Below are 24,203 nucleotides of genomic sequence, written 5' to 3'. Positions count from 1 at the left end.
AAGTGAAAGTGTCTCATATCGTAAATACATCGTTAAAAATATCTGGGAAAAAAAATCTGTGCCTTAACATTATATATAAATGTATTTTCTCTCTTGTTCCTCCGTCACTGATTAGTCTCATTTCCTTTTGGAGGCTCCCGGTCCCAATGGATGTCCTCTTCTCGTTGCCTCTTTTGGTAAATAAATGTTTGACAGTCTTGGTGTCCTCCTCAACTTTAAATCAAACCAGGAGAGTCCGAGACTCTCGCCTCCCGAGGGCGCAGGGTTGAGGGATTTAGGCAAAACCCATGTGGAGGTCATGGACGTTAAGGCAGGTTGCGTTGCCTAGATTTCGTTATTATTGCGGCGGTTAACATTCAGTTATTATTTGCGTAGACGGCATCAAGATCTTGTTGGGTTCTTGGATGGATAGCGGTTGGATGACCTGTCGACTAATCATGGACATCCCGATCTGCTGTGATGTACAATGGCTAACGATTACCCCCAATGGGTTAAAGGCTTTCTATAAGAGTTGTTCAAATAGCCCCAAGGTAAACATTTTGGTAGAGGTGTAACACGCACCATATTGGCAACACTCTTTGGAATGTTATCTCAGTGGGGTAAATACTTTGTCGACTACATTGGGCAGACCCATAGTAATTTGGGGTTTCTGGGAGTCCTAGAAGGGTTTGAGGAGCAATCCGGGCAATAATTTACTGGCCAGTGTTACTGGTGCGACAGATTGGCATTGGGGTTCTGGTGGGACAGATGGCAGTCTATTGAGCTGTGGTAGGACCCCCCGGAGGTGGGTTTTTGGCAGGATGGGCTGGCAGTCAGTTAGCTGACTGATATCGGATTAAACAATCAGGCAGACAGAAACAACTGCCATTGCATTGCGCTGGCTCTTATGTCCATTGAGGAGGCACGTTAAACATTCTTGAGGGTCATGGAGAGGCTTCACAAGATGGCGGGATCTTTCACATACGTTGGGCTGCCCTGAATCTTCTCGTTCAGTCGGCTCACTCTGTAGGTCTCGTAGTGAATATTGTGGGTTATATCTTTCAGATCTTGAAGATTGGATCTACAAGGAGAAGAGAGGGAGATGGTCACTGGAACTGCGGTGGGAATCGAGTCTGCGTTGCATCAATGGCTTGAGTCCCTTAGCTGCGCGACGCTGCCTCTCTGGCCGTTACTGGTACTGCACCACAGGCTATTTTTTTCTCTTTATTTTGTACTGCCCCCCCCTCTGGCCATTATTGGTACTGCACGATAGAAGCATAGCTATATTTATACATTTAACAAAAAACCTGTATATGGGGAAAAATAGTTTCTTTCTATTATGGAGGCAGCTCTTTAGATTTATAAACCTCCCTAGAATAACCCCTGCTGCTTCCGATGTGTCTGATTCCTGTGCACGTGTATCCGATGCGCAGTCTAATAACACATACTAAATTAACCTGAAACGCAATCTCACCTAATCAGCAGATCTCTCAGGTCAGCGAATTCGCAGTGCGTCGTGTTTTCCACTGGGGAGAAAAAAAAAACCACAAGTATTTAATGTGCAGTCTGTATTTAAGGGGTTAAAATTACAGTTGGGGAGAATATAAAAAATGGCAAAGGAACAAGTCCAGTAAAAATATAAAATAAACAAAAAGGGAAAAGTGTAACAATCTTTTTTTTAGAAGGGTGAATGATAAAGTGGTTACTTTCTTTACTATAACTTTGTTGATCAGAGGTTTCCCTGGCTCCGTTGTTCTTCCCCACTGTCCTTAATGAGAGGGTGTAATGGGGGGGGCGTAAATTAACGGCCCCCGTCCGGGCCAGTTGTTTATTGCCATAAACAGGGCGTTGAGGGGCGCATTACGACATGGATGGAGACATACCGGTGCATGTGATCAACCTCTCTGTGCTAATTTTTTTTTTTTTTTTAAACTTTAACAAGTAGACCCAATCCCAAAAATTTGGGGTTCACGTTTTTAGTTTTTATTGCTCTGTCTCTCTGGATGTAAAGGACATATTTAAATTAAGTCTAAATTAATGCAAGAAAACCCCTATATATATATGTGTCAATTTAAAAATAAAAAAATAAAAAAATGTAAGCTTTTTTGTCTTTTGGCAGGTTCATGATTAGCAGGCAACAGGTGAAAAGAAAGTACTTAAAGAATAATGCATCAAAATATATACTTTTTTCCTTCTCTTTCAGCTCGATGTTATGGCTCGTATTGTAAGAGTCACGTCCACTAACACCCCCCCCCGTCCCCCGGGGCAGTTGGAAGTGGGAGATATCTCTTTGCAGCACAGAAAGGCTGGAAAGTCAGGAGACAGCTGGAAATTGTCCATTATCACCTGTTTTCACCCTAAACTGCCCACTGAGAGATCTCGGTGATGAGGAACAGATGCGTTCCTCGTTCCTCCTCAACGTATCCAGGAACGTGAGAGAGGAGAGCGGCTAATGGATTGGAAAGCGGTGGGAGGATGACAGCCGGCCCTCCATAAAATGTATCGGCAGGTGTTAGGATAAGCGTCCGTGTCGTCGCTACCCGCCCCGCGTGATAAATCGCTCGTTCGCGGCATTAATCAGGATTCCTGCCCACCGCCTCGCTGCGACGGTCTAGATAACGGCTAACGCGCGGATTCCCCCGAGCCGCTGGGAGCAAAATACCTTCTATGATCCCCCACTTGGTTTTCCGGCCGAGGATCTTCTTCCCGTTGACCTGATGCTCCTCGTCGGTCCCCACCACGGCAAAAGGGATCTTCTCCTGAGACCGAAGAGGGGAAAAAAAAATCACAATAAAAAAAAACAAAAAAAAACAACAACATTTCTTCGATTTAGGTCGAATTTCCTCCAAAATACGGAAATATTTCTAAATGCCAACAACTTTAACAAAAAGAAGATTTGTGGAGATTTTTATTGGTGTTAAAAGTCAGAACTTTTTTTCCCAAAAGGTCTATTTTATTTAATTTTTTTACTTGGACGTGGCATCTTTTTCCGAATTATCCTTATTTTTCGGGGGAACGGACAGCGTTTAAATAGCGGTAACTATCATTTCATTTACTATCGAAAGAGAAAGGATTGGTTAAGATTAATGGAAAATTAACCCTTAAAATACACACTCGTGCATTGAAACGTATGGAAACACGCGCACAACGTAAGGATTCTTGGATATATGTATCCATGGCGACTGCCCCTTGTCTCACCCTCCCACCAATAAACTTTTTAAAAAAATGGCCGCCAGGCTCACCCGGATCTTGTCGTTAAGCATCTTATCTGCTGGGTCTTCATCCAACTCGGGCTGAGGATACACGCTGATCCCGTGAGCCTTCAGGTCCTTCCGTATCTAAGGAGGATAAAACAGTCTTAACCATCGCACCGCCAGATTTGGGGTAACTAGGTGGGTTCTCGATAGAAACATAGAAACCGCCAGCAGATCGGCCCCATCCGGCCCCCCTCTAGTCGTCCGTTTCTCCGGCCTTAAAGACTCAAATCAGTCGTTGGTCTCGTCTTAGATTCAGGAGCCGTATGTCTATCCCATGCATGTTTAATACCCTCACTGTATTACCCTCTACCACCTCTGCTGGGAGGCGGTTTCACTTGCAGAGCATTTGTTAGCTCATAAAGGACATTAAAGGAAAGTACTGGGGATTTGGTTTAGGAAAAGGAAAAACATGACAGTTTGTCACTATCCTAAATCGTATAGAAAGGCCATTTTTGTGCTATTTTGGGTATATTATGAGCTAATTTGTGTTTCTGTGGTTTCTGATCATGACCCCAAAACATGGAGCTTTTCTGAAGCTTTTCTGTATTTTTGTATATTTAATGATTTTTTTGGTCGGGACGACCGGGTTCTCCGATCCTCGCTTCCTCCGCAGGGCACTTACCCGCTGTTTGAATTCTTCCCTCTCCTCCAGGGTTAGGGTATCAGCCTTTGCAATAACGGGAACGACGTTTACGATGCGGCCCAAACGCTTCATGAACTCGAGGTCTAGGGGTCGTAGCCTGGATGGGGAGAAGAGAAGAAGGAGACTGAGAGAGCAGCAACCGACTAAACAGGAGCTCCCAGCAAACGTTTCATTCCCAGATTAACAATAACTTTTCAAAAAAATCTCGCTGTTTTCTTTTCTTAAACTAGTTGTAGTTTTTGCCTCATAATATAAAGTCTATGGAGGAACGGACTTCATTAGCATCGCCATAAAGCATCAGCTCAGTGTGGGGTTTGAGCCGGGAAAATCACCCAAAATATCACATGACTGACAGCACCGGCGGCTCCAGGTCTGCAGATAATGGGAGTTTTGGGACAAAATTAGATAAAACCAACCGGCATTACTGTATACAGCGCTGGGGGGGGTTATATTACTGTATACAGCGCTGGGGGTTATATTACTGTATACAGCGCTGGGGGGTTATATTACTGTATATAGCGCTGGGGGTTATATTACTGTATACAGCGCTGGGCGGGTTATATTACTGTATACAGCGCTGGGGAGGATATTACTGTATACAGCGCTGGGGGTTATATTACTGTATACAGAGCTGGGGGGTTATATTACTGTATACAGCGCTGGGCGGGTTATATTACTGTATACAGCGCTGGGGGGATATTACTGTATACAGCGCTGGGGGGGGTTATATTACTGTATACAGCGCTGGGGGTTATATTACTGTATACAGCGCTGGGGGGGGGTTATATTACTGTATACAGCGCTGGGGGTTATATTACTGTATACAGCGCTGGGGGGTTATATTACTGTATATAGCGCTGGGGGTTATATTACTGTATACAGCGCTGGGCGGGTTATATTACTGTATACAGCGCTGGGGAGGATATTACTGTATACAGCGCTGGGGGTTATATTACTGTATACAGAGCTGGGGGTTATATTACTGTATACAGCGCTGGGCGGGTTATATTACTGTATACAGCGCTGGGCGGGTTATATTACTGTATACAGCGCTAGGGGGGTTATATTACTGTATACAGCGCTGGGGGTTATTACTGTATACAGCGCTGGGGGGTTATTACTGTATACAGTGCTGGGGGTTATATTACTGTATACAGCGCTGGGTGGGTTATATTACTGTATACAGCGCTGGGGGTTATATTACTGTATCCAGCGCTGGGCGGGTTATATTACTGTATACAGCGCTGGGGGTTATATTACTGTATACAGAGCTGGGGGGTTATATTACTGTATACAGCGCTGGGGGGATATTACTGTATACAGCGCTGGGGTTATATTACTGTATACAGCGCTAGGGGTTATATTACTGTATACAGCGCTGGGGGTTATATTACTGTATACAGCGCTGGGGGTTATATTACTGTATACAGCGCTGGGGGTTATATTACTGTATACAGCGCTGGGGGTTATATTACTGTATACAGCGCTGGGGGGTTATATTACTGTATACAGTGCTGGGGGTTATATTACTGTATACAGCGCTGGGGGTTATATTACTGTATACAGCGCTGGGGGTTATATTACTGTATACAGCGCTGGGGGGTTATATTACTGTATACAGCGCTGGGGGTTATATTACTGTATACAGCGCTGGGGGGTTATATTACTGTATACAGCGCTGGGGGTTATATTACTGTATACAGCGCTGGGGGTTGTATTACTGTATACAGTGCTGGGGGTTATATTACTGTATACAGCGCTGGGGGGTTATATTACTGTATACAGTGCTGGGGGTTATATTACTGTATACAGCGCTGGGGGTTATATTACTGTATACAGCGCTGGGGGTTATATTACTGTATACAGCGCTGGGGGGGTTATATTACTGTATACAGCGCTGGGGGTTATATTACTGTATACAGCGCTGGGCGTTATATTACTGTATACAGCGCTGGGGGTTATATTACTGTATACAGCGCTGGGGGTTATATTACTGTATACAGCGCTAGGGGGTTATATTACTGTATACAGCGCTGGGGGTTATATTACTGTATACAGCGCTGGGGGGTTATATTACTGTATACAGCGCTGGGGGTTATATTACTGTATACAGCGCTGGGGGGTTATATTACTGTATACAGCGCTGGGGGTTATATTACTGTATACAGCGCTGGGGGTTGTATTACTGTATACAGCGCTGGGGGTTATATTACTGTATACAGCGCTGGGGGTTATATTACTGTATACAGCGCTGGGGGGGTTATATTACTGTATACAGCGCTGGGGGTTATATTACTGTATACAGCGCTGGGCGTTATATTACTGTATACAGCGCTGGGGGTTATATTACTGTATACAGCGCTGGGGGTTATATTACTGTATACAGCGCTAGGGGGTTATATTACTGTATACAGCGCTGGGGGTTATATTACTGTATACAGCGCTGGGGGTTATATTACTGTATACAGCGCTGGGGGTTATATTACTGTATACAGCGCTGGGGGGGTTATATTACTGTATACAGCGCTGGGGGTTATATTACTGTATACAGCGCTGGGCGTTATATTACTGTATACAGCGCTGGGGGTTATATTACTGTATACAGCGCTGGGGGTTATATTACTGTATACAGCGCTAGGGGGTTATATTACTGTATACAGCGCTGGGCGTTATATTACTGTATACAGCGCTGGGGGTTATATTACTGTATACAGCGCTGGGGGTTATATTACTGTATACAGCGCTGGGGGGGTTATATTACTGTATACAGCGCTGGGGGTTATATTACTGTATACAGCGCTGGGCGTTATATTACTGTATACAGCGCTGGGGGTTATATTACTGTATACAGCGCTGGGGGTTATATTACTGTATACAGCGCTAGGGGGTTATATTACTGTATACAGCGCTGGGGGTTATATTACTGTATACAGCGCTGGGGGGTTATATTACTGTTTTTAAGGTATTAATACCTCGATTCCCGTATCGCCCGAGCCGTTTCTTACCAGTGCCCTGTAGGGGGGATGAAGTAGATGCAGCTGTGAATACGAGAGTCCGGGATCCGGCGTTTTCGGTTGACCAGGATTTCTTCTCTCAGGTACTTCTCGTACTGTTCGTGAATGTATTTAATGATCGGTTCCCAGCTAGGAGAGGGCAAAACACACAAAGAAACGGAATTCTTTATTCACAGGACACAGCGAGAAGATCCCGGAGGATTCCTCTTCCCATAACTCATGTGTCAGGAACATAATAGCGCGGCTGTTCTATCAGCGCCCGGCTCTCTCCATTATCGTCTCGTCTACCCAGAGTCCTTCTTCGCGTCTAAACGCCTCTGATACCAGCGATACACCTCGATATCCGGTTGGCAAATTGTCTGATGGAACCCAGCGGGGTTGAAATCTGAGCCTGGGGTGGCTGGCAGGTACTGTTGGGATTTCATGTCTGATGGTGACCATGAACCAGAACACGGGGAGAGAGCCGAGCGGCCCGGATACCTCCGATACCTTCCAAAACACCCAAGGGATTTACAGACAGAAGAAGGACATTGAGAAGAAGGTACTCTTCCTCCATGTCTTCTCAGCCAAATCCCCCGAGCCACCATGGCCATCAGGAGTCAACGATGAACATTATCGATACATAATATAGCCAGGGGTTTGCTGATATCGAATAAATATTAATGGTCACCGGGTTACTATAAGGAAGCCATCTTGTTATCTTGCCGTTCAGTTATTTATATTTACCAGTTTTGGTTGTTGATCTGATCTCCGAATCCCGGTGTGTCGATCACGGTGAGTCTCATCTCCACCCCTCGCTCCTCGATGACTGCGACGAGAAGGAAGGTTCAATTAGTGACATTAAACGCCATGTCAGCTGCTTCATACCCCATCCTCTGGGGGCAACTCATTGGCAGTCCTGGGAGATCCTTGGCTCTTGGCATTCCCAGCCCTGACCGGTATGGATGAAGAAGCCAACTCACCTTGGCTGACCTCCTTGAGTTCCATCGTTTTTGGAATCCCAGATCCGGGTGATTTCCGGATAACTTTTGATTTGAAAAGTGTGTTTACCAGGGTCGATTTCCCCAAACCGCTTTGTCCTGTAAACCGTAACGGTGAAAAAACAAACCATAAATATATATAAATACACAAGCCGTGTGCGTCAGAGGAGACGAGGCTGACGCTTTCTGCAGATTCTATACTGGGAAACAGAAGTGGAACCGGCTTGTGTGCCGGGAATTCGTTATTTTGAAATTAATTTTAACATTTTGAAAATAATTATAAATAAAATAAGGGAAAAACTCACTTGATACATATCACTTCCCCCCTCTCTGTGTTGGCCTTATAAACTAGCGGGGTAATTAACCCCTTAATGACAAAATGCATTATTTTTTTTTGTGGGTTTAGGGACCGCCCATTGTCCTTAAGGGGTTAAAATATTGTCCCTTTCTGCAGAAATACACAGCCTCCAATTATATATTTTTAAGAATTACAAATATTATTATAATATTGCCCGTTTTATAGCCTTAAATGTATTGATTTTTTTCTATTTAAAATTTGAAAAAATGAGGGTCGGGATTTTTATATTTGAAATAAAAAAATAAACTCTGAATATTGCAAGAAAAAACCCAAAATGAAACAAAAAAATCAAAACGAAGATTTAAAAAACAAAACGGATGGACAACCTGAGATGTTGTTTTACGAGTCTCGGCGTTTTGTTTATTGAGGGTAAATGCTTGTTTTAAATAAGACTACCTGAGACCCCCAACCATGTCTCCACCTGAGACCCCCAGCCATGTCTCCACCTGAGACCCCCAGCCATGTCTCCACCTGAGACCCCCAGCCATGTCTCTACCTGAGACCCCCAGCCATGTCTCTACCTGAGACCCCCAGCCATGTCTCTACCTGAGACCCCCAGCCACATCTCCACCTAAGACCCCCAGCCATGTCTCCACCTGAGACCCCCAGCCATGTCTCCACCTGAGACCCCCAGCCACGTCTCCACCTGAGACCCCCAGCCACGTCTCCACCTGAGACCCCCAGCCATGTCTCCACCTGAGACCCCCAGCCACGTCTCCACCTGAGACCCCCTAAAATCTCCGACTTCCTTTGCGACACACACCTACCACCATGATGTTAAACTCAAAGCCGCTTTTCATGGCCTTGCGTCTCATTTGGTCGAGCACGGAATCGATGCCGACGTAGCCAAAGGGCTCCCGTCCGGGGTCTTCGGCCACCTGGGGGTCCATCACCTCCTCTGGCGGGACGGGGGTCGGCTCCTCCATCTTGCTGCTGTCCGCAGGAGCCTTGTGGATTCGATCTGAAAATGGAAAGAGGAAGACACGATGAGAAGAGAAAGTAAAAAAATGAGAAACGCGATGATTTTGAAGACTTAACCCTTTTAGCGCAGTAAGATTTTAAGACGTAACCCTTTTTAGAGCCCCCATCGCACAGGGCCACCTGGAACACTGGTCATTCTTCGTTTTAATAATAAATCATTTTAGTGAGTCATGAAGAGGTTAATTCTCTCCTCTTCTTCCTCCGCGCAGCAGGAATATTCCAAGGGTTAAATTATCATACGGTTTAATGAAAAGGAGTATTTTGTAACCCTTTAATGGCCGGTGGGCACATGCAGCCCCGGCTCATCGTCGTATGGTAGACTATGGACCCTGGAAAGTATGGCCGGAGGAAATTTAACCATTTAAATATCCCAACCCAGGGACGGATTCTCATTAATTCCTGTAGCCCAGTGTAGTGCGGCAGGTGGTCGTCTGTCTGTCCGGTGTATCCATGTCCCTTATATACAGATCAACTTGTACAAGAGGGCCGCCAGCCACGCTGTGAAGTGCGTTTATATAAGAAAATAAAAATTATAGTTTTGCTGCCAAATAACAAAAAAAGCTGATTTTTTTTAACCCCGTTAACACCATTGGATTGCTATTCAATGTGTTAACTCACTGAGAGCCAGAGAAATGCATAAACTCTCCGCAAATCAAAATCCGGCTGGGGGTGAAAGAGTTAAAAAACAAAAAAAACTAGATGCAGATAGAATGTTGCCAACGGCTTCGAAATGACAAAGTGTCGATTGCGACGCTCGTTATACACACGCGCTGCCGACACACATCGAGGGATAAAAATAACAAGAGGTGAGAACAGAGAGGGGCCGCCTTACGGAGAAGCTGCAGTAGAGGAGACGCGGGGGTGATCGTGGTGGGCGGCAACGAGAAATTAATTCATCCGTCACCATTTTGGCCTCGTTAGATTTGGTTCCAGCCGTTGGGTTTGTTGTCAAAGAAACCAGATGAAAAAAAATGATGTCATAAATAAAATTTTAAAAACACTAAAATATTAACCAAAAAAAAATATTACAAAAAATCTTTTTACTTGGAGCCCCAAGTGATCTCCATCAAACGCAAAGCGCTCTCCGTGGCGTCCTCAAGGTGGCCGTCGGTGGTTGGAGGCATTATTTGCTTATTAGGGCATTTTTAGTGAAAAAAAAAAAGATATTTCCGCGTCGGTCCAGAGAAAATGGTCCAAGTGAGTCTGGGATACTTTTTGAAACACGATGTAGAATCCTAAGAGCTTTCAAGACATCTCGAGAAACCTCCTGGGTCCCCTTGCTCGGCAAATGTTGGCCATCTTAAAATTTATCACAAACTTTGCTAAAAAAAAATCCAAATTTCCCGATTTTTAAACATTCTGAAGTTTCCGGTAAACCATTGACACGAGACACGCTGGTTCTTATCTATAAAGTAAATGCGATGCAAGCTTTAAAATACCAAATGCGGTCTTATCGCCATGGCAACCAGCGCAATTTCCTTTCCGTGGTGATAGCGCGTCTGAAACTTTTATACCGAGGAACCCGTCGTGTTGTCTATATCCTGATTGGATGATTCCATTGGTTGCTATGGCGATAACATCTCTTTTCAAGCTTCCTTTTTTTTGGCTTTTAAAGCAACCCTCATTTTTCGGAGGATTTTGTAGATATTTAACCCAATTGTGACCGCGCCGGTGTATGTTTTTCTGGCTTTCAGGTTTTATTGACCATATAGAATCTATCAACGGCACAAAATATAGGGGGATGGGTACCCGAGAGGGCCACAGTGGGTAACGCTCCACGCCTGGTAACATAGCTGCTTCTGTTTTAAAAGATAACATCGAATTTGGGTGTTTTTGGTGCTATTTCATTAATATAAAGTTGTATTTGTGACAAACCTTTTTTTTGCTCATTTTCCAAAGATGAGGAAAGTTCTAATTTGTAAATCTAAAAATTGTAAAGATTGCGGCGGCTTTTGCCCTAAATCTGTTGATGTCTGATGTGAAAGGTCTGCCCTGAAACTTCCGTTTCTTTGTGTTAAATGCCCCAAAAGAAGAGGCTACAATGGTTTTTATTAGAAAATGATTTCCGTATCGGTTGCCGGTCAACCTGGAAGATGGAGCCTCCCTCCCCGCTGCTGCTCAGAGCGGCAACACAATTCTAGAAAAAATCACCATTTAACGCAAAACTAAAAATCGGAATAATCAGAAAATATTATCTCTAGATTGTAAGCTCTTTGAGCCGGGCCCGACCGTACCTGTTATTTCTGTAAGTCTAATAATCATGTTATATGTTACCTGTTATGTCCTGTCTACACATTGTACAGCGCTACGGAATATGATGGCGCTATATAAAATAACACAAAATAATAATAATAAAGCCTTTCAGAATCTGTCTCAAACCTTAATCAGTCGTTGGCCTCGTCTTAGATTCAGGAGCCGTATGTTTATCCCATGAATGTTTAATCCCCTCACTGTATTACCCTCTACCACTTCTGCTGGGAGGCTGTTCCATTTATCTACCAGCCACTCAGTAACATAAAACTTCTTTACACTCCATCCAAACCTCTGACCCACTGTTAGCAGCCATCGCCCCGGGATGCCCCCAACGCGAATTCTGGCGCGATCAGAAGGATCGTTACGGGTCCGCTAATCACGGATCCTTCCGGTTGGTCATCCTGACTCACTGAGTGAGGAGCGCGACCAGAAAACGTGAGTCTAAATCTCTGCCAATCACTCGGTTCCGTAATCATCATGACGGGCGGTGAATCGACAGCGATTCGCGCAGCAGCCCTGGTTAGATGGTCCGAGGATACAGATTTTGGAATGAAGCGGTTAAAATGTATCTTTATTCCGAATTCATTCATTCCGAGGGTACCTACCCCCCCCCCAACCACCTCTCATCCTCCCCTCCACATACCTTCCTTCTATTTGGGATTAAGAGGTAAGGGGATGAACGGAGAACCCGTCTTCTACATGAAGCCCCCCGTCCTGGTCACCGCGGTCTCCGGATGGAGTCACAAAGCACCCGGACCTTATGGTGAGCGAGCTGCTCTCTCTCTCATCCTCTCGCTCGCTCTCATCCTCTCGCTCTCGCTCTCTATAGAAGACTCCCCACAGAGATGACACAACAAAGACCCTACGTTATAGGCTCACGTGACTTGAATTGGAAATCGTAACCCTTTCAGGGCGAAGGGAGTCCGCGGCCGATCCACCCCCCCCCAATCTCCTCTCATACCCCTCCACCCCGGGCAGATGTCTGAAAAGGAGAGACCCGCTTTGAAGATGAATAAGAAAGCTTTGCGGGTGAATAATACGAGCATCCGCAGTCACAACAGCAGCCATGTCGGCTTCCACCTCCGACGGCGGGCGCTCCACCGGCTCCGATTCTTTTTGATCATTCTTGACTTTTTTGAAGAAAACCTGAAGTTTCACCTTAGAAAGTCCATTCGATTCTCAGACAGAAGTCCCCGGCCGCTCCGGGAATAATTTATATTAAAAAAAAAACTAAATTCACAAAATTTTGGAGGGGAGAAAATTCACCCGCAATACGTCAAGGTGAGAATTTGAAAAGGGTTCCTCTGAAGGCGGCTTCTTGAGGACCTCAAAACCCGCCGAGTTCCAGAAGCTACCGGAAGGAAACGGATGCTGTTGGCGACACGCGGCGTACAAAAGGACGGGGCGAGAAATTTTGGGCCGGAAAATGCCGTTAACGGTACTTGCCTGGGAAACGCTTGAGAAAATGGATTTATTCCGAAATTTTATAGAAATCTGTAGGATTTTACCAATATATGCATTTCTGAGCTGTCTTTTTTTGGAATTGTGTGATTTCTAGGTATCGATAATTGTTACGTATAACGAAGCCGAGATAAAGGAGACTTTATGGATAAGTACGAGTGCAGAGAGGTTTATCGCAGGCCACATCCGTAGCCATTTCTCCATAAATCTCACGCAATCTGATTGGTCAATCGCCTGTGATGCTCGTGGGCGGAGCTATCATTCTGTATATAAAACACACGAGGCAGTGACTGAAAACCCAAAAATGTAATAAAAAAAATGACTGTTTTTGTTTTTTATACCTAATTAAAGGTATTAAAGTTTTTGTGGTTGACGCTTAAATCCGATGAAAAGCTTTATAGAAAGATAATCAATGATTTATTTTAAAGCAGCATGGAGATGAAACGGTCACCTGACACAATGTAACCTTTATTATTATCATTAATAATAATAATAATAATAATATTAGCACGGCATAAAGGTGAAACATTAACTTGACAATGTAATGTTTATTATAACTAGTATATAATAATAATAAAGTGTTATTATTATTATTTTATTATCATTATTCATTATAATAATACGGCAGCATGAAGATGAAACTTTCCCTTGACACAATGTAACTTTTATTAATAATAATAATAATGCAAATTCAACATGAAACGTTCAGCTGCACAATGTAACGTTTATTATTATTAATATATAATAATAATAATAATAATAATGCAGCATTCCGGATGAAACGTTCAGCCGCACAATGTGATTTTTAAAGCCCCCTTGAAAGGAATCCCCTGTATACATGGATTGTGACCCAGCTGCGGTGGGCGGCAAATACACCAAAGCGGCGACCCCCTTTAGAGTGAGAATGGCGGCTACTGAAAAGGGGGGGAAGGACGTTCTCTGCCCAGACAAAGGACTCGGGGGTCCGGGGGCAGGCATTGTATAAACTCTCAGCACAATGGCTTCGCTGTCGGGTCCATAATCCAGACGGAGTCTACAGACTCACCGTGAGGGGTTAAAAACAGGGGTACCATTAAAAGCCCCCCCCGTTAGTTGTAATTATATCTAAAGAAAAAAGGTTAAAAAACTCTCTTTAAAGACTCTTTTTAGCTCTTTTCTATCTGATTAACATAAAGTTCTCCCCTTTCCTTTCTATTTCGTCCTTTTGAGGAAAGTCATTGAGATTCAGCGACTTGAAACGCGCTGAGAAACGTAAGGACTGGAGTGGATTCAGCGAGAGAAGCCCCAGAACAAGAGGCCGGCGGGGCGGATGGAAAGGTATCGGCTTACAGCAGAGGGGGTTGGTGCATGGAACCTCTTCCCAATGGAGGAGGGAAACCAGAGTCAAACCATCATAACTGTAAAAGAAGGTTGGATTTTTACGGCCTGGCTCTATACCAGGGCATGCTAGATAGAGGATTAAGATGTGATCCTATTGGTCAAACACTACTTTTTTTTTTAAATAGGGAATGTACCACGAGGGGGCGGAACAGGGGGGTATATATCAAATGTGTTGCTGGGTCATACCAAGTGCTCAAAAATGCACCATTCCCAAATCTTACGGGGCAAAATACCCTCCTTACTATTAAAGCAGCAGTGGGCTTCTTTTCGGGGTAAATGGCTACCAGCCCGGGGCATTAGCAGCAGGGCGCAACGCAACAAACAAAATGAGCCAATTAGGGTTTATAAGAACCCGCAAATGCCTTAATTCTCCAGAAAGATTCCGTACAGATTACTGCGGGGCGATGAGAACGGGAAACTCGCACAAAGATGCTAATTTCAAGAAAACTCAAGAAAAAAAAAACCCATAAGTGTCCCTTTTACAGAGCGAGTCGCCCCCCCCCGGCGTCCCTGCACGCGGCCTTCCTCTTTCATGCGCGATGTCACCGCTTCCCCTTAATACATTATTTCTATAAATATATTAATAGAAAAGTCAGCATCTCAACCCGGAAGAATTATTAAAAAAGAAAAAAAAATGTAAATGCATTTAAAAAGAAAAAAAATTCAGCCCCTCCTCCTCCGGAAATGTATTTCTGAGACTGGGGCGAATCTTTTAACCCTATAAATAAACTGCGCGCAATCCGTACGATTCCATGCTTCGTGCTGATTGGAGGGCTCAAGGGTCTGGCTATTACCCCTTCTAGATTCAGGGTCTATAGCTACAGAATAGGCATTTGCTGGCAGTTCGGCCCCCATCCGGCCCCCGTCTAGTCGCCCGTTTCTCCCGCTGTAAAGACTCAAACCTTAATCAGTCGTTGGTCTCGTCTTTGATTCAGGAGCCGTATGCCTATCCCATGCATGTTTAATCCCCTCACTGTATTACCCTCTACCACTTCTGCTGGGAGGCAGTTCCCCTTATCTACCACCCCCTACTATCCCTCCTGCAGATTCTCCATCATAGTTATGTTGTGTAGAGCTTGGGGAAGGGTTGAAATTTATTTACGGGGGGGGGGGCGGTTGGGTTACATAAATCCCCCCAGAGGGAACGTAGATGCCCAGGGAAAAAGTATTTGTCCTCCTTGGGCTGGAGGTCACCGCCGAGTGCTGACCCCGGATGATGGAGCAACGGAGAAGATGAAGCTCGGGGTCTTTATTCTGCGTTCGTCTCCAAGGTTCCGTCTCTTCTCTGAGATGATATAAAAGAAGTTGTCCATTACCACCTCGTCCGAGGAACGCATTCCTCTCCACATTCATCAGCCGCTCTCAACCGGATTCTTGCGTTCTCTTTCAGTATCTAAATTACTCACCAAATCACCCATTTCTCCCTTAAAAGAGTAGTTTCCGTAGAAATGACACTTTTTTTTTTAAAAGCGATATTGTAAGCGCAGAAATGGCGGATCTGCTGAACGTAACTCGATGGATTCTATAAAAATGACTTTTTTTGGCTGGAGTGCTCAGAACGCAGCGACCCAGCCATTTTTTTTTAAAATCCCACTTTAGTCAATTTTTGGCCCAAAAACTATTTTACTGAGAAAAAGCACTCAGACAGTCGAGAGGAGAATCCCTGTATAAATAACTGGCGTGGGGGAGGGGCGGGCAAAATGGGGAACTTTGAAGAGGGGGTCACATTCTAGACAAAAGACAGATATGTATCTGCATTGCTTTATTTATGTCATCGAGAACTGGATGATGTCACGGAATGCAGAATGGGCCATTTACTGATTTCTTTGCCTTTTTTTAAGCATTCTATTAAAAATCTTTCGTCCAGGGGGGCATTTCCGAGGATCAGGTGGCCTCCTCTTTTATGGTCCTGGCACGGCTTGTGGCAGAGTAATTCCTTGTTGCCACGTGGCTAGGAAGATCAGTGAAAGGGTTAAGATGGTGAAATTCCTCCCCAAATAATAAGAAATAAAACTGGCAGCATAATGCGCTCACTTAGTGATACTTTGTAGACTTCAGAGAGCCTTATCACGGGAGAGTAACATATTTCTCTGATAACGTCCTTGGCGGGAGATAACGGCTCTTCTGCTGCCTGGAGGAGTCTAAACAGGAATCCGTCATCCGAAGGCAGATGTCTGGGTCCTGATCTGGGTCTGGCGGAGTTTCTGTTGGGTTTTAGTTGAATATGGAAAGCGATGATTCTTTAAAACGGGTTTGAAAGGACATCCCTGTCAGCACAGCACAAAACCTGCATGGGACCTCGGCATACCCCCAGCATTTCGGGTGTCCAGGGCCAACTGTGAGGCTGGTGGATAGGTGGAACAGCCTCCCAGCAGAAGTGGTAATACAGTGAGGGTATTTAAGCATGCATGGGATAGACATACGGCTCCTGAATCTAAGACGAGACCAACGACTGATTAAGGTTTGATTCTTTAAGGCCGGAGAAACGGGCGAGTAGACGGACATCACACGTGCAACTGCTACCTCGCGACGTAGTAACGGTGACCCGCACAGCACTGAACGGCACAGACTACCTTTTAAAAAAGTGAAACAGAGAGCATTTAAACACAACGTATAAACGTTCGTAACGCGGTCGGCGTGAGCCTCTTGTGGATAGAAGTTCCCCTTCACGTGATGATGAAGATGGTTCGACGCAGTGACACCCGCAGGCGCCCTCCGGTAATGCAGCCCAAGGCAACTACTGAACATAATAATTATAATAATCCTAATAATAATCCTAATAATAGCTAAATTGTGCTCATGGAATGTGTAGGAGACACAATGTTTCTACATTCCGGGTGTCCCCATTAAACCGAGACATTTGTTATTTTGTTACAGGGGCAGATAGTAGCGGAAGACGTGAAGCAGGCGGCCCATTCGGCATCTCCTGATACTTCTCTGTTCTCCATGAACACGCTACACCAGGATAGCCTTAAACACGGGCAGCGTTTATAAGATAAGACCAGGGAAAAATTAAATCCCATTTCCAAATTCACTAAATCTTTGGGTTCTAAACTCCCGTTTTAGATACTCATTAATGTCAATAGTTGGTGGCCAAGGTATGACCTAACGATAAAATATACGGGCTGACGTTGAGGACCGCTGGTCTACAAGATCGGACCCAACGTAAACAATGTATTTAAATAAAAAAAAAATAGAAATGAATTCTAAAGCCAGACATTTTTCCTTAAAAACTCCAGATGACAGCCATGTTTAAACTTCTCTGTCAGGAAAATATACACTCGGCCGTAGTTTGGTAGGAGGGGTGAAAGAATCTTCGGCTCGTTTTCTTTAAGACCCTTTTCCCACCGGCTCGAGCAAACAGAGCTTCCTTGTAACAAAAGCCGGGTACCGTCTGGCTGACGCTGCACTAATATTTATTCAGTCCAGATGCACCGACAGAGCCGGCGGTTTCTGGGGGGGGGGGGTTCTCTGCGCTCCGTCTGATGCCGACTTTTAAATATCTGTTTTACGTCCAGGAGACGCAATAAAGGAATAGAATATTAAATTGGAATATTTGTAACAAAACAGCATTATTGGTCATTTTTCTCCGATACAAAATTACATTTTGTAATAAAAATAATTTGCCTTAAATTTGGATTTGGATTTTTTTTCTTTTTGGGGAACAGATAAATATATATATATATTGATATATTTTAATAGTATTACATTTAAAATGCATGTAGGAATCTCGATTTAGGTGCCCTGGTTCCATTTTTTACGTTTTTTTAAGTGCTAATTATATCTCCAATATTTTAGTGAAATAATAATTTAGCTTTGTAATATATTTGTCATAAAAAAATTATAAAAAATGTGTACTTTGGCCTAGGTAATTGGGGTAAATAATATTGACATAGCGTGAGAGGAATTTACACGTTCAGGCATCCCCGTTCTGTTATATTTACAATAAAAATGTCCCTGGATTTTACTTAAAATAATAATTCTATTCAGTTTATACCAGAACAGCATAAATATATTCTATAGATGGGGGGACCACGTCCGAGCCCAAAAGCGAGGTGGGATGGATGTTCTTCACAACTACTTCCTGCTTTGTCTCAGTTCAGCAGCATCTTTTACAGGAAGTGAAGGGTGCACCCAAGAATCTTTTCCCCCAATGCGTAGGAAAAAACAACGTACAAAGGAATACATTCCCTGTATGTTATAAAAATATGGAACTACTGAAATATGGAGAAAAAAAATTCTCCTTGAGCATAAACCCCAGCGCTGTATTCAGTAATGTCGGTGAGAATTGATAATATACGGTTTTATCTAATTTTCTTCCAATAAACTCCCTTTATCTGCAGACCTGGAGCCGCCGTCGCTGTCAGTCATGTGATATTTTGGGAGACTTTCCCGGCTCAAACACCGCACTGAGCTGATGCTTTATGGCGATGCTAATGAAGTCCGTTCCTCCATTAATCAGAGAGTCTGGCTGGGTGATTAAGACCGAGTCATTCTATTGTTCCCCACAGGCAGTATGATAAGGAGTCGGGGGGGTTTAGTAGATCGGGGGGTCAGATAACAGAGCGAGAATCATACAAACGGCTGATATGCAGCTGCCTGAAAACTTTATATTATGGGGCAAAAACTAAAAAAAAAAAAAAAACCAAGAGCAAGATTTTTGAAAATGTATATTATTCTGATCCTAGTAGAGAACAATGACTGGGATTTTCTGCCGGGGTTGAAAGGGTTGGGGATAAAGAGTTAATGGCACTATTTTAGTACCTTCTCCTTGGCCTCTCTCTCTCCTCCTTCATTATCTGTCTGTTTACTTCTCCCCGTGTTGTCTCATTACCCCCCTCACACCCCGTCAGTTGTTCCAGGAAGTGGCTCCTCACACCCTCCTTGACCTCCGACCCATCCCTTCATTCATAAAAAACACTGAACGCCCTTTGAAGGTTTGCAGAACAGAGCTCCACAAAATATATACGGCTCTCCCACCCCATCCTAAATCATCAGGCAGGGGGGTCAAACGAGGCGACACTAAGCAGAGCTTTATCAGAACTAAAAATGGCTCGACGGACGTCTAGATCCAGCCTTTGGGGTCTGCGGAGACGCTCGGGTGTCGGGATAAAGTTAAGCCCACCATTCCGCAATGCGATCGTTACGTTTTTAAATTAAAAACATTACAATATGTTGTATATTTCATATTTTTCAAAGGGTCTTCACTCTCAGAACTGGCTGAACCGAGGGGGGGGTGACTAATTGGACCTGGATCGTTAAGGCCAGCAGCCGCCACATGACGTATTTGCGGCTTTGAGTCTCCAGCTGGTGGCCGCGCAATACAAGACCCCATCTACAGGAGCGGCGCTATTGGTAAGTAATTGGCCATATTGACCGCTGGCCCACCTGGCATTTGTGCGGGATGGCCAGTCCAGGCCTGCCTCGGAACCTTCTGTGAACTTCTAGAGATGTAAAGGTTTGATGGCGGTGACTTCTTCTATAGACATGGTTGGCTCTTAAGAGATAGGAATGGAGTCTTGAAGTCAAGTAGAAAAATATTTGAGAAGAATGGCCGTAGTGAAACAAGTCTGAATGGGTAATGGGGCGTTCTACTGGACAACTAGTTCCTGGAGCACATCATTGGGCTTTTGACCTTGGACACCAAGAACTTGTTATGACCCCACCGGGGGCTTCATAAAGTGAAATGTACAAAAAAAAACAAAGTGATGACCCAAAAAAAACCCAAAGCAACGAGGGGGCAGCTGTGGGAACTCTGCATCTAAGGTGGCTTCTTCTTGTTTCAGGCGAATTAGGCGTCGGGAGGGTTAAACCTTGTAGCATGGGGCTTTCTACTCCTTCCAGACACTGAAAGCGTTGGGGCTGTCTCAGGTAACCTCAAAGTCGAGAGATCTGCTTTAGGGGGTATTCGCTGCTGACAGGTAATGAGGCAGAGACTGACTGGAGCCACCATGAAGCCACGCGTAAACGAGCTGCCAGATTGCTTTTGGCACCGGTCCCCGAGCCTTTAGGGCGGTGGATTGGTGCCAACAGCACCCGCTGAAGGAAATGGATTATTAGCTTTGATTAAATCACCTCACAAGCCGAATCCTTTGTCTAGAGAATCCTCCTCGGCTTCCTCAAATTCATCTTATAAAGCGGTATTTGCACAATAATCAGTAAAGATTAATTTTCATCCTAAATCCTCTCCATGGACCCGAAGTCCCTGTACCCCCTTTCCTTCCCTGATGCCCCTTTCCTTCCCTGATGCCCCTTTCCTTCCCTGATGCCCCTCTTTTCTAGGAGGTCAGAATGTTTGCTGGGTATGAGGGTATCGCAGGGTTCTGTGTATAGAAACAGCAGGGAACGGCCTATAAGTCCAGTTAGGGTTAAAGGATCTGATCGGTGCATCCGGTAAAATCACTGGAAACTCTTCTCTAATTAAATCAAAGTCAAACCTTAACCTGGAACACGTTGTGATAGGCGGACAGATTAATGGCCAGCATTGGGTTAGGAGGCTACCAGATGTTCATCTACATCCTTCCAACTCACAGATTTGCTGATGGTAACTTTGTAACTATCTTTACTGAGAGGGTAGTAGAAAAGTGGAACAGCCTCCCAGCAGAGGTGGTAGAGGGTAATACAGCGAGGGGATTAAACATGCATGGGATAGACATACGGCTCCTGAATCTAAAACGAGACCAACGACTGATTAAGGTTTGAGTCTTTACAGCAGGAGAAACCGGAGACTAGACGGGGGCCGGATGGGTCTGATGTCTTAGATTCAGGAGCCGTACGCCTATCCCATGCATGATTAAATCCCCTCATTGTATTAACCTCTACCACATCTGCTGGGAGGCGGTTCCACTTTACCTACATCTATTAAAAATCCTAGGAGAGCACAGAGGCGCGGCGTAAATCATAATTACCCAGCGTTTCATTGTTTTTTCCAGAAACTCATAAGTCGTGAGTGAGCGCGTGCATGCGCGAGAGAGCTGGAAGTGTCTGAGTCTGGGGAGAGATGAGACCGTTGAGGACATTCCATAAGACATCTCTCATCTCTGATGGCTTTTCTTGTTGACTTCCAGATGTTCCTCTCGCAGCCGCCTTACTCGGGCTTGGCCTTGTTCCCAAAAGTAGTAAAGTAACAAAGTATCAGCTGCGCTCCTGGGGGGTTCTTTCTGATGAAGTCTCAATAAAAGCCCCTTTAAAGGGCACTCAAGGACAGAGCAACATGACTGTGGAGGACAGCCACCAGACACAAGGTGGCAGTATGACATCATCGGTGCGCTTCACACTTGCCAAACAAAACTTAACCCTTTCACTATCTTGGACAAGACTAATGACCAGATTACGGGAAACCGAACACATGACCCTCCCTTGGCTCGCTCGCCAACGCCGCCACAAATTGCCGATTGCTAATAAACGTCTGACACGCAGTAGTTTCATTGTTATGGATTTTCATCCGACTTGCGCTGGAGAAAATGACAAAGTATCCCGAGATGAACTTATTCTATGCCGTCCGTACGTTAAATAACTTAAAGGAACGCTTGTCATTAAAATTCGATGTAATTATATACATCCTCCGAGGGAAATTATACCCTAACCGGCTAATTATACGGCTACAAAGCGCGGCGTCTCTTGCCAAGGTCTTTCTCCTGGTCTCGGAATGGGCCGCAGCCAAGCTAAGGTTGTAAACATTTGTAACGACGTGGATCGGGTCGGCTTGGGGCATCGGCTTGGCCGGCGTCCCGACTAACGAGCTGCACTGTGAAGCGCGACGTCGTGGAGATCCATCACAGAAGACAAGAAGTCCAATGACTCTTAGAACCCAGCGGCAAACCAGCGCAGAACCCCTTTATTGTCATAAAAACTACTGGTTATTATGGATTTCCTCTAGAATGTACCCCCCCCCCCACACTGTGTACTGGACTTTCTCCGCATCATCCATGGTTGGTCCCACGATGGACGTCATGTTCTCCATGACGTCAGGAGAAGAGGATTCCGGCCCCGTACCGGCTTTGTCTTTACTGTTAATGATTATGTACTCAGTCAATTAATAGTTGTTTCCTCTGACCTTTTAGAGGTCAGTAAATCAATTTAAAGCTGCGGGGGGGGGGCATTAGACCCTGGGTGTGAATATGACAGGAGGGGTAAATTAAAGGCTTTGTCCTCCTTTTAGAACCTTGTGGTCAATAAGAGGGCGATGTCTAAATCAATACATTTAAGGAATTAGACGGACTAATTGCCTCCTTTAAAGGGGCTCGGCCGTGCTAACGACAGATCAATGGCAACGATTTAATGAAAGGCCCGTTTGTCAGGGGTGTCTGGGGGCCGCCAGGTAGGTTCAACGGCCACCCGATGGGAGACACAAATAGAGAACAAGGCGGGAGACTCTCCGTGGAAAATATCATGAAGAACCTACAGCTCTAGAGTTAGGTGACTCCTCAAATATGTCACCGGAGGGGGTGGTGGATAAGTGGAACAGCCTCTCAGCAGAGGTGGTAGAGGGTAATACAGTGAGGGGATTAAACATGCATGGGATAGACATATGGCTCCTGAATCTAAGACGAGACCAACGACTGATTAAGGTTTGAGTCGTTACAGCACGAACGACACAAATTATACCTATTCCACCGGTATTTAAATCCCCTCACTGTATTACCCTCTACCACTTCTGCTGAGAGGCTCTTCTACTTACCTTCCACCCTCTCAGTAATTTTAAAACCTCCTCTACTATTACGATTTAACCTCCAGGCAGTTTCTAGCAGCTACGAGTTAAAGCTTCCCGAGTTTTTTCGTTGAAATGACCAATGGGGGGTTTCCATAAAACATTCCATGATGGTGGAAACATTTATCTTGGGGTCGTCCTCCGCTGTCAGATATACGACTCGTGCCGCGTGCTTTATCTTCCCCGGCGCTGTCTCGTGTGAGACGTACATCGCATGCTTCCAATTTATTAAATTCTTTGGGTTCAAGGAAAAAATGTTACCTGCGCCTGACCTCCCCGTGCCTGCGCGATGCCATTAGGCAGGACTGACTGGCGCTCTCTGCCCCCCCCAGCCGCGCTCTCCTCACCTGTCTATATATTTCCTGAGCTGTCTCTCATCTGTCTCACCTGTCAGCCCTCAAACGGTTCCTTAAACCATCGCTTCCCGGCTCTTCTCGTCTCTGACAGAGGTTCTCAGCTCCAGATCCATCATCCCGCCGACGAGGAGCTCCCTGACGCCATTCTTACTTTTTTTTAAAACTTTTTTTCAATGTTTTCTGCCTGACTTCAGATGGATTTGGGCCGATAGGAATTCAGCAGTTTAGATATCCGTTTATTGGACGCTTCAGGGTCTGAGCTGCTGAATCCACTAAGTGGCCGGATGTATAAACTGCAAAATGTATACAATTCTACGAAAAATGGAGATTTTCGTAATGACCCAATTTCATGTTATTTATGACCTAATTATTCATTATAATCATACCCAGGAACTCTTGTGGAGGAGAGAGGGGCATCAGAGGAGGAGAGAGGGTAATCGGAGGGAGAAAAAAGGGGAACAAGGGAGGGAGGGGGTCAGGAATTTGGGGCCCCTGAAGGGGCTTGTCAGACTTGTGCATCATATGGAGCCCACGTACGCACCCTTTACCTGCTCAGGTACTTTCACCTCCCTTACCGGGCGCACACAATGCTTCTCCCACCTTTAACCCGCTAATTGCCGGAATCAAATGCATTTTATTTATTCACTTTGGGAAGCTGGAATGACAAGAATGAAAGGGTCAAAGGTGGCGTTTGTAGAGCTTTAACGTTCAAAGGGTATTAAGCATTCCCCCAGAATGCCTTGTGCCGGGGCAGAACAATACCTGGGTGCTGTGATTGTGTGCTGTGTGACACACAATGGGCACGTTGCTTGTTTATACAGCTGCACGGGG

At 44.9% G+C, this 24,203-nt stretch overlaps 1 protein-coding gene across 1 annotated transcript in view; it reads right to left on the bottom strand.

Moving 5' to 3' along the window:
* Positions 1-886: 886 nt before the first annotated feature.
* SEPTIN12 (septin 12) overlaps positions 887-24,203 on the bottom strand; it is a 41,254-nt gene continuing 17,937 nt past the window's right edge. Inside the window, exons 3-11 of the mRNA XM_053470955.1 lie at positions 8,995-9,192; positions 7,856-7,972; positions 7,620-7,701; positions 6,885-7,022; positions 3,859-3,976; positions 3,222-3,317; positions 2,642-2,738; positions 1,454-1,505; positions 887-1,060 (exon numbers count right to left, since the gene is read on the bottom strand). Coding sequence (XP_053326930.1) covers positions 937-1,060; positions 1,454-1,505; positions 2,642-2,738; positions 3,222-3,317; positions 3,859-3,976; positions 6,885-7,022; positions 7,620-7,701; positions 7,856-7,972; positions 8,995-9,192 — 1,022 coding nt within the window. The 3' untranslated portion in view covers positions 887-936. The remainder of the gene's footprint in view (positions 1,061-1,453; positions 1,506-2,641; positions 2,739-3,221; positions 3,318-3,858; positions 3,977-6,884; positions 7,023-7,619; positions 7,702-7,855; positions 7,973-8,994; positions 9,193-24,203) is intronic.

The sequence above is a fragment of the Spea bombifrons genome, chromosome 7, assembly GCF_027358695.1.
Source record: "Spea bombifrons isolate aSpeBom1 chromosome 7, aSpeBom1.2.pri, whole genome shotgun sequence".
Lineage (NCBI taxonomy): Eukaryota > Metazoa > Chordata > Amphibia > Anura > Pelobatidae > Spea > Spea bombifrons.
This window is presented reverse-complemented; position numbering and strand designations above follow the sequence as displayed.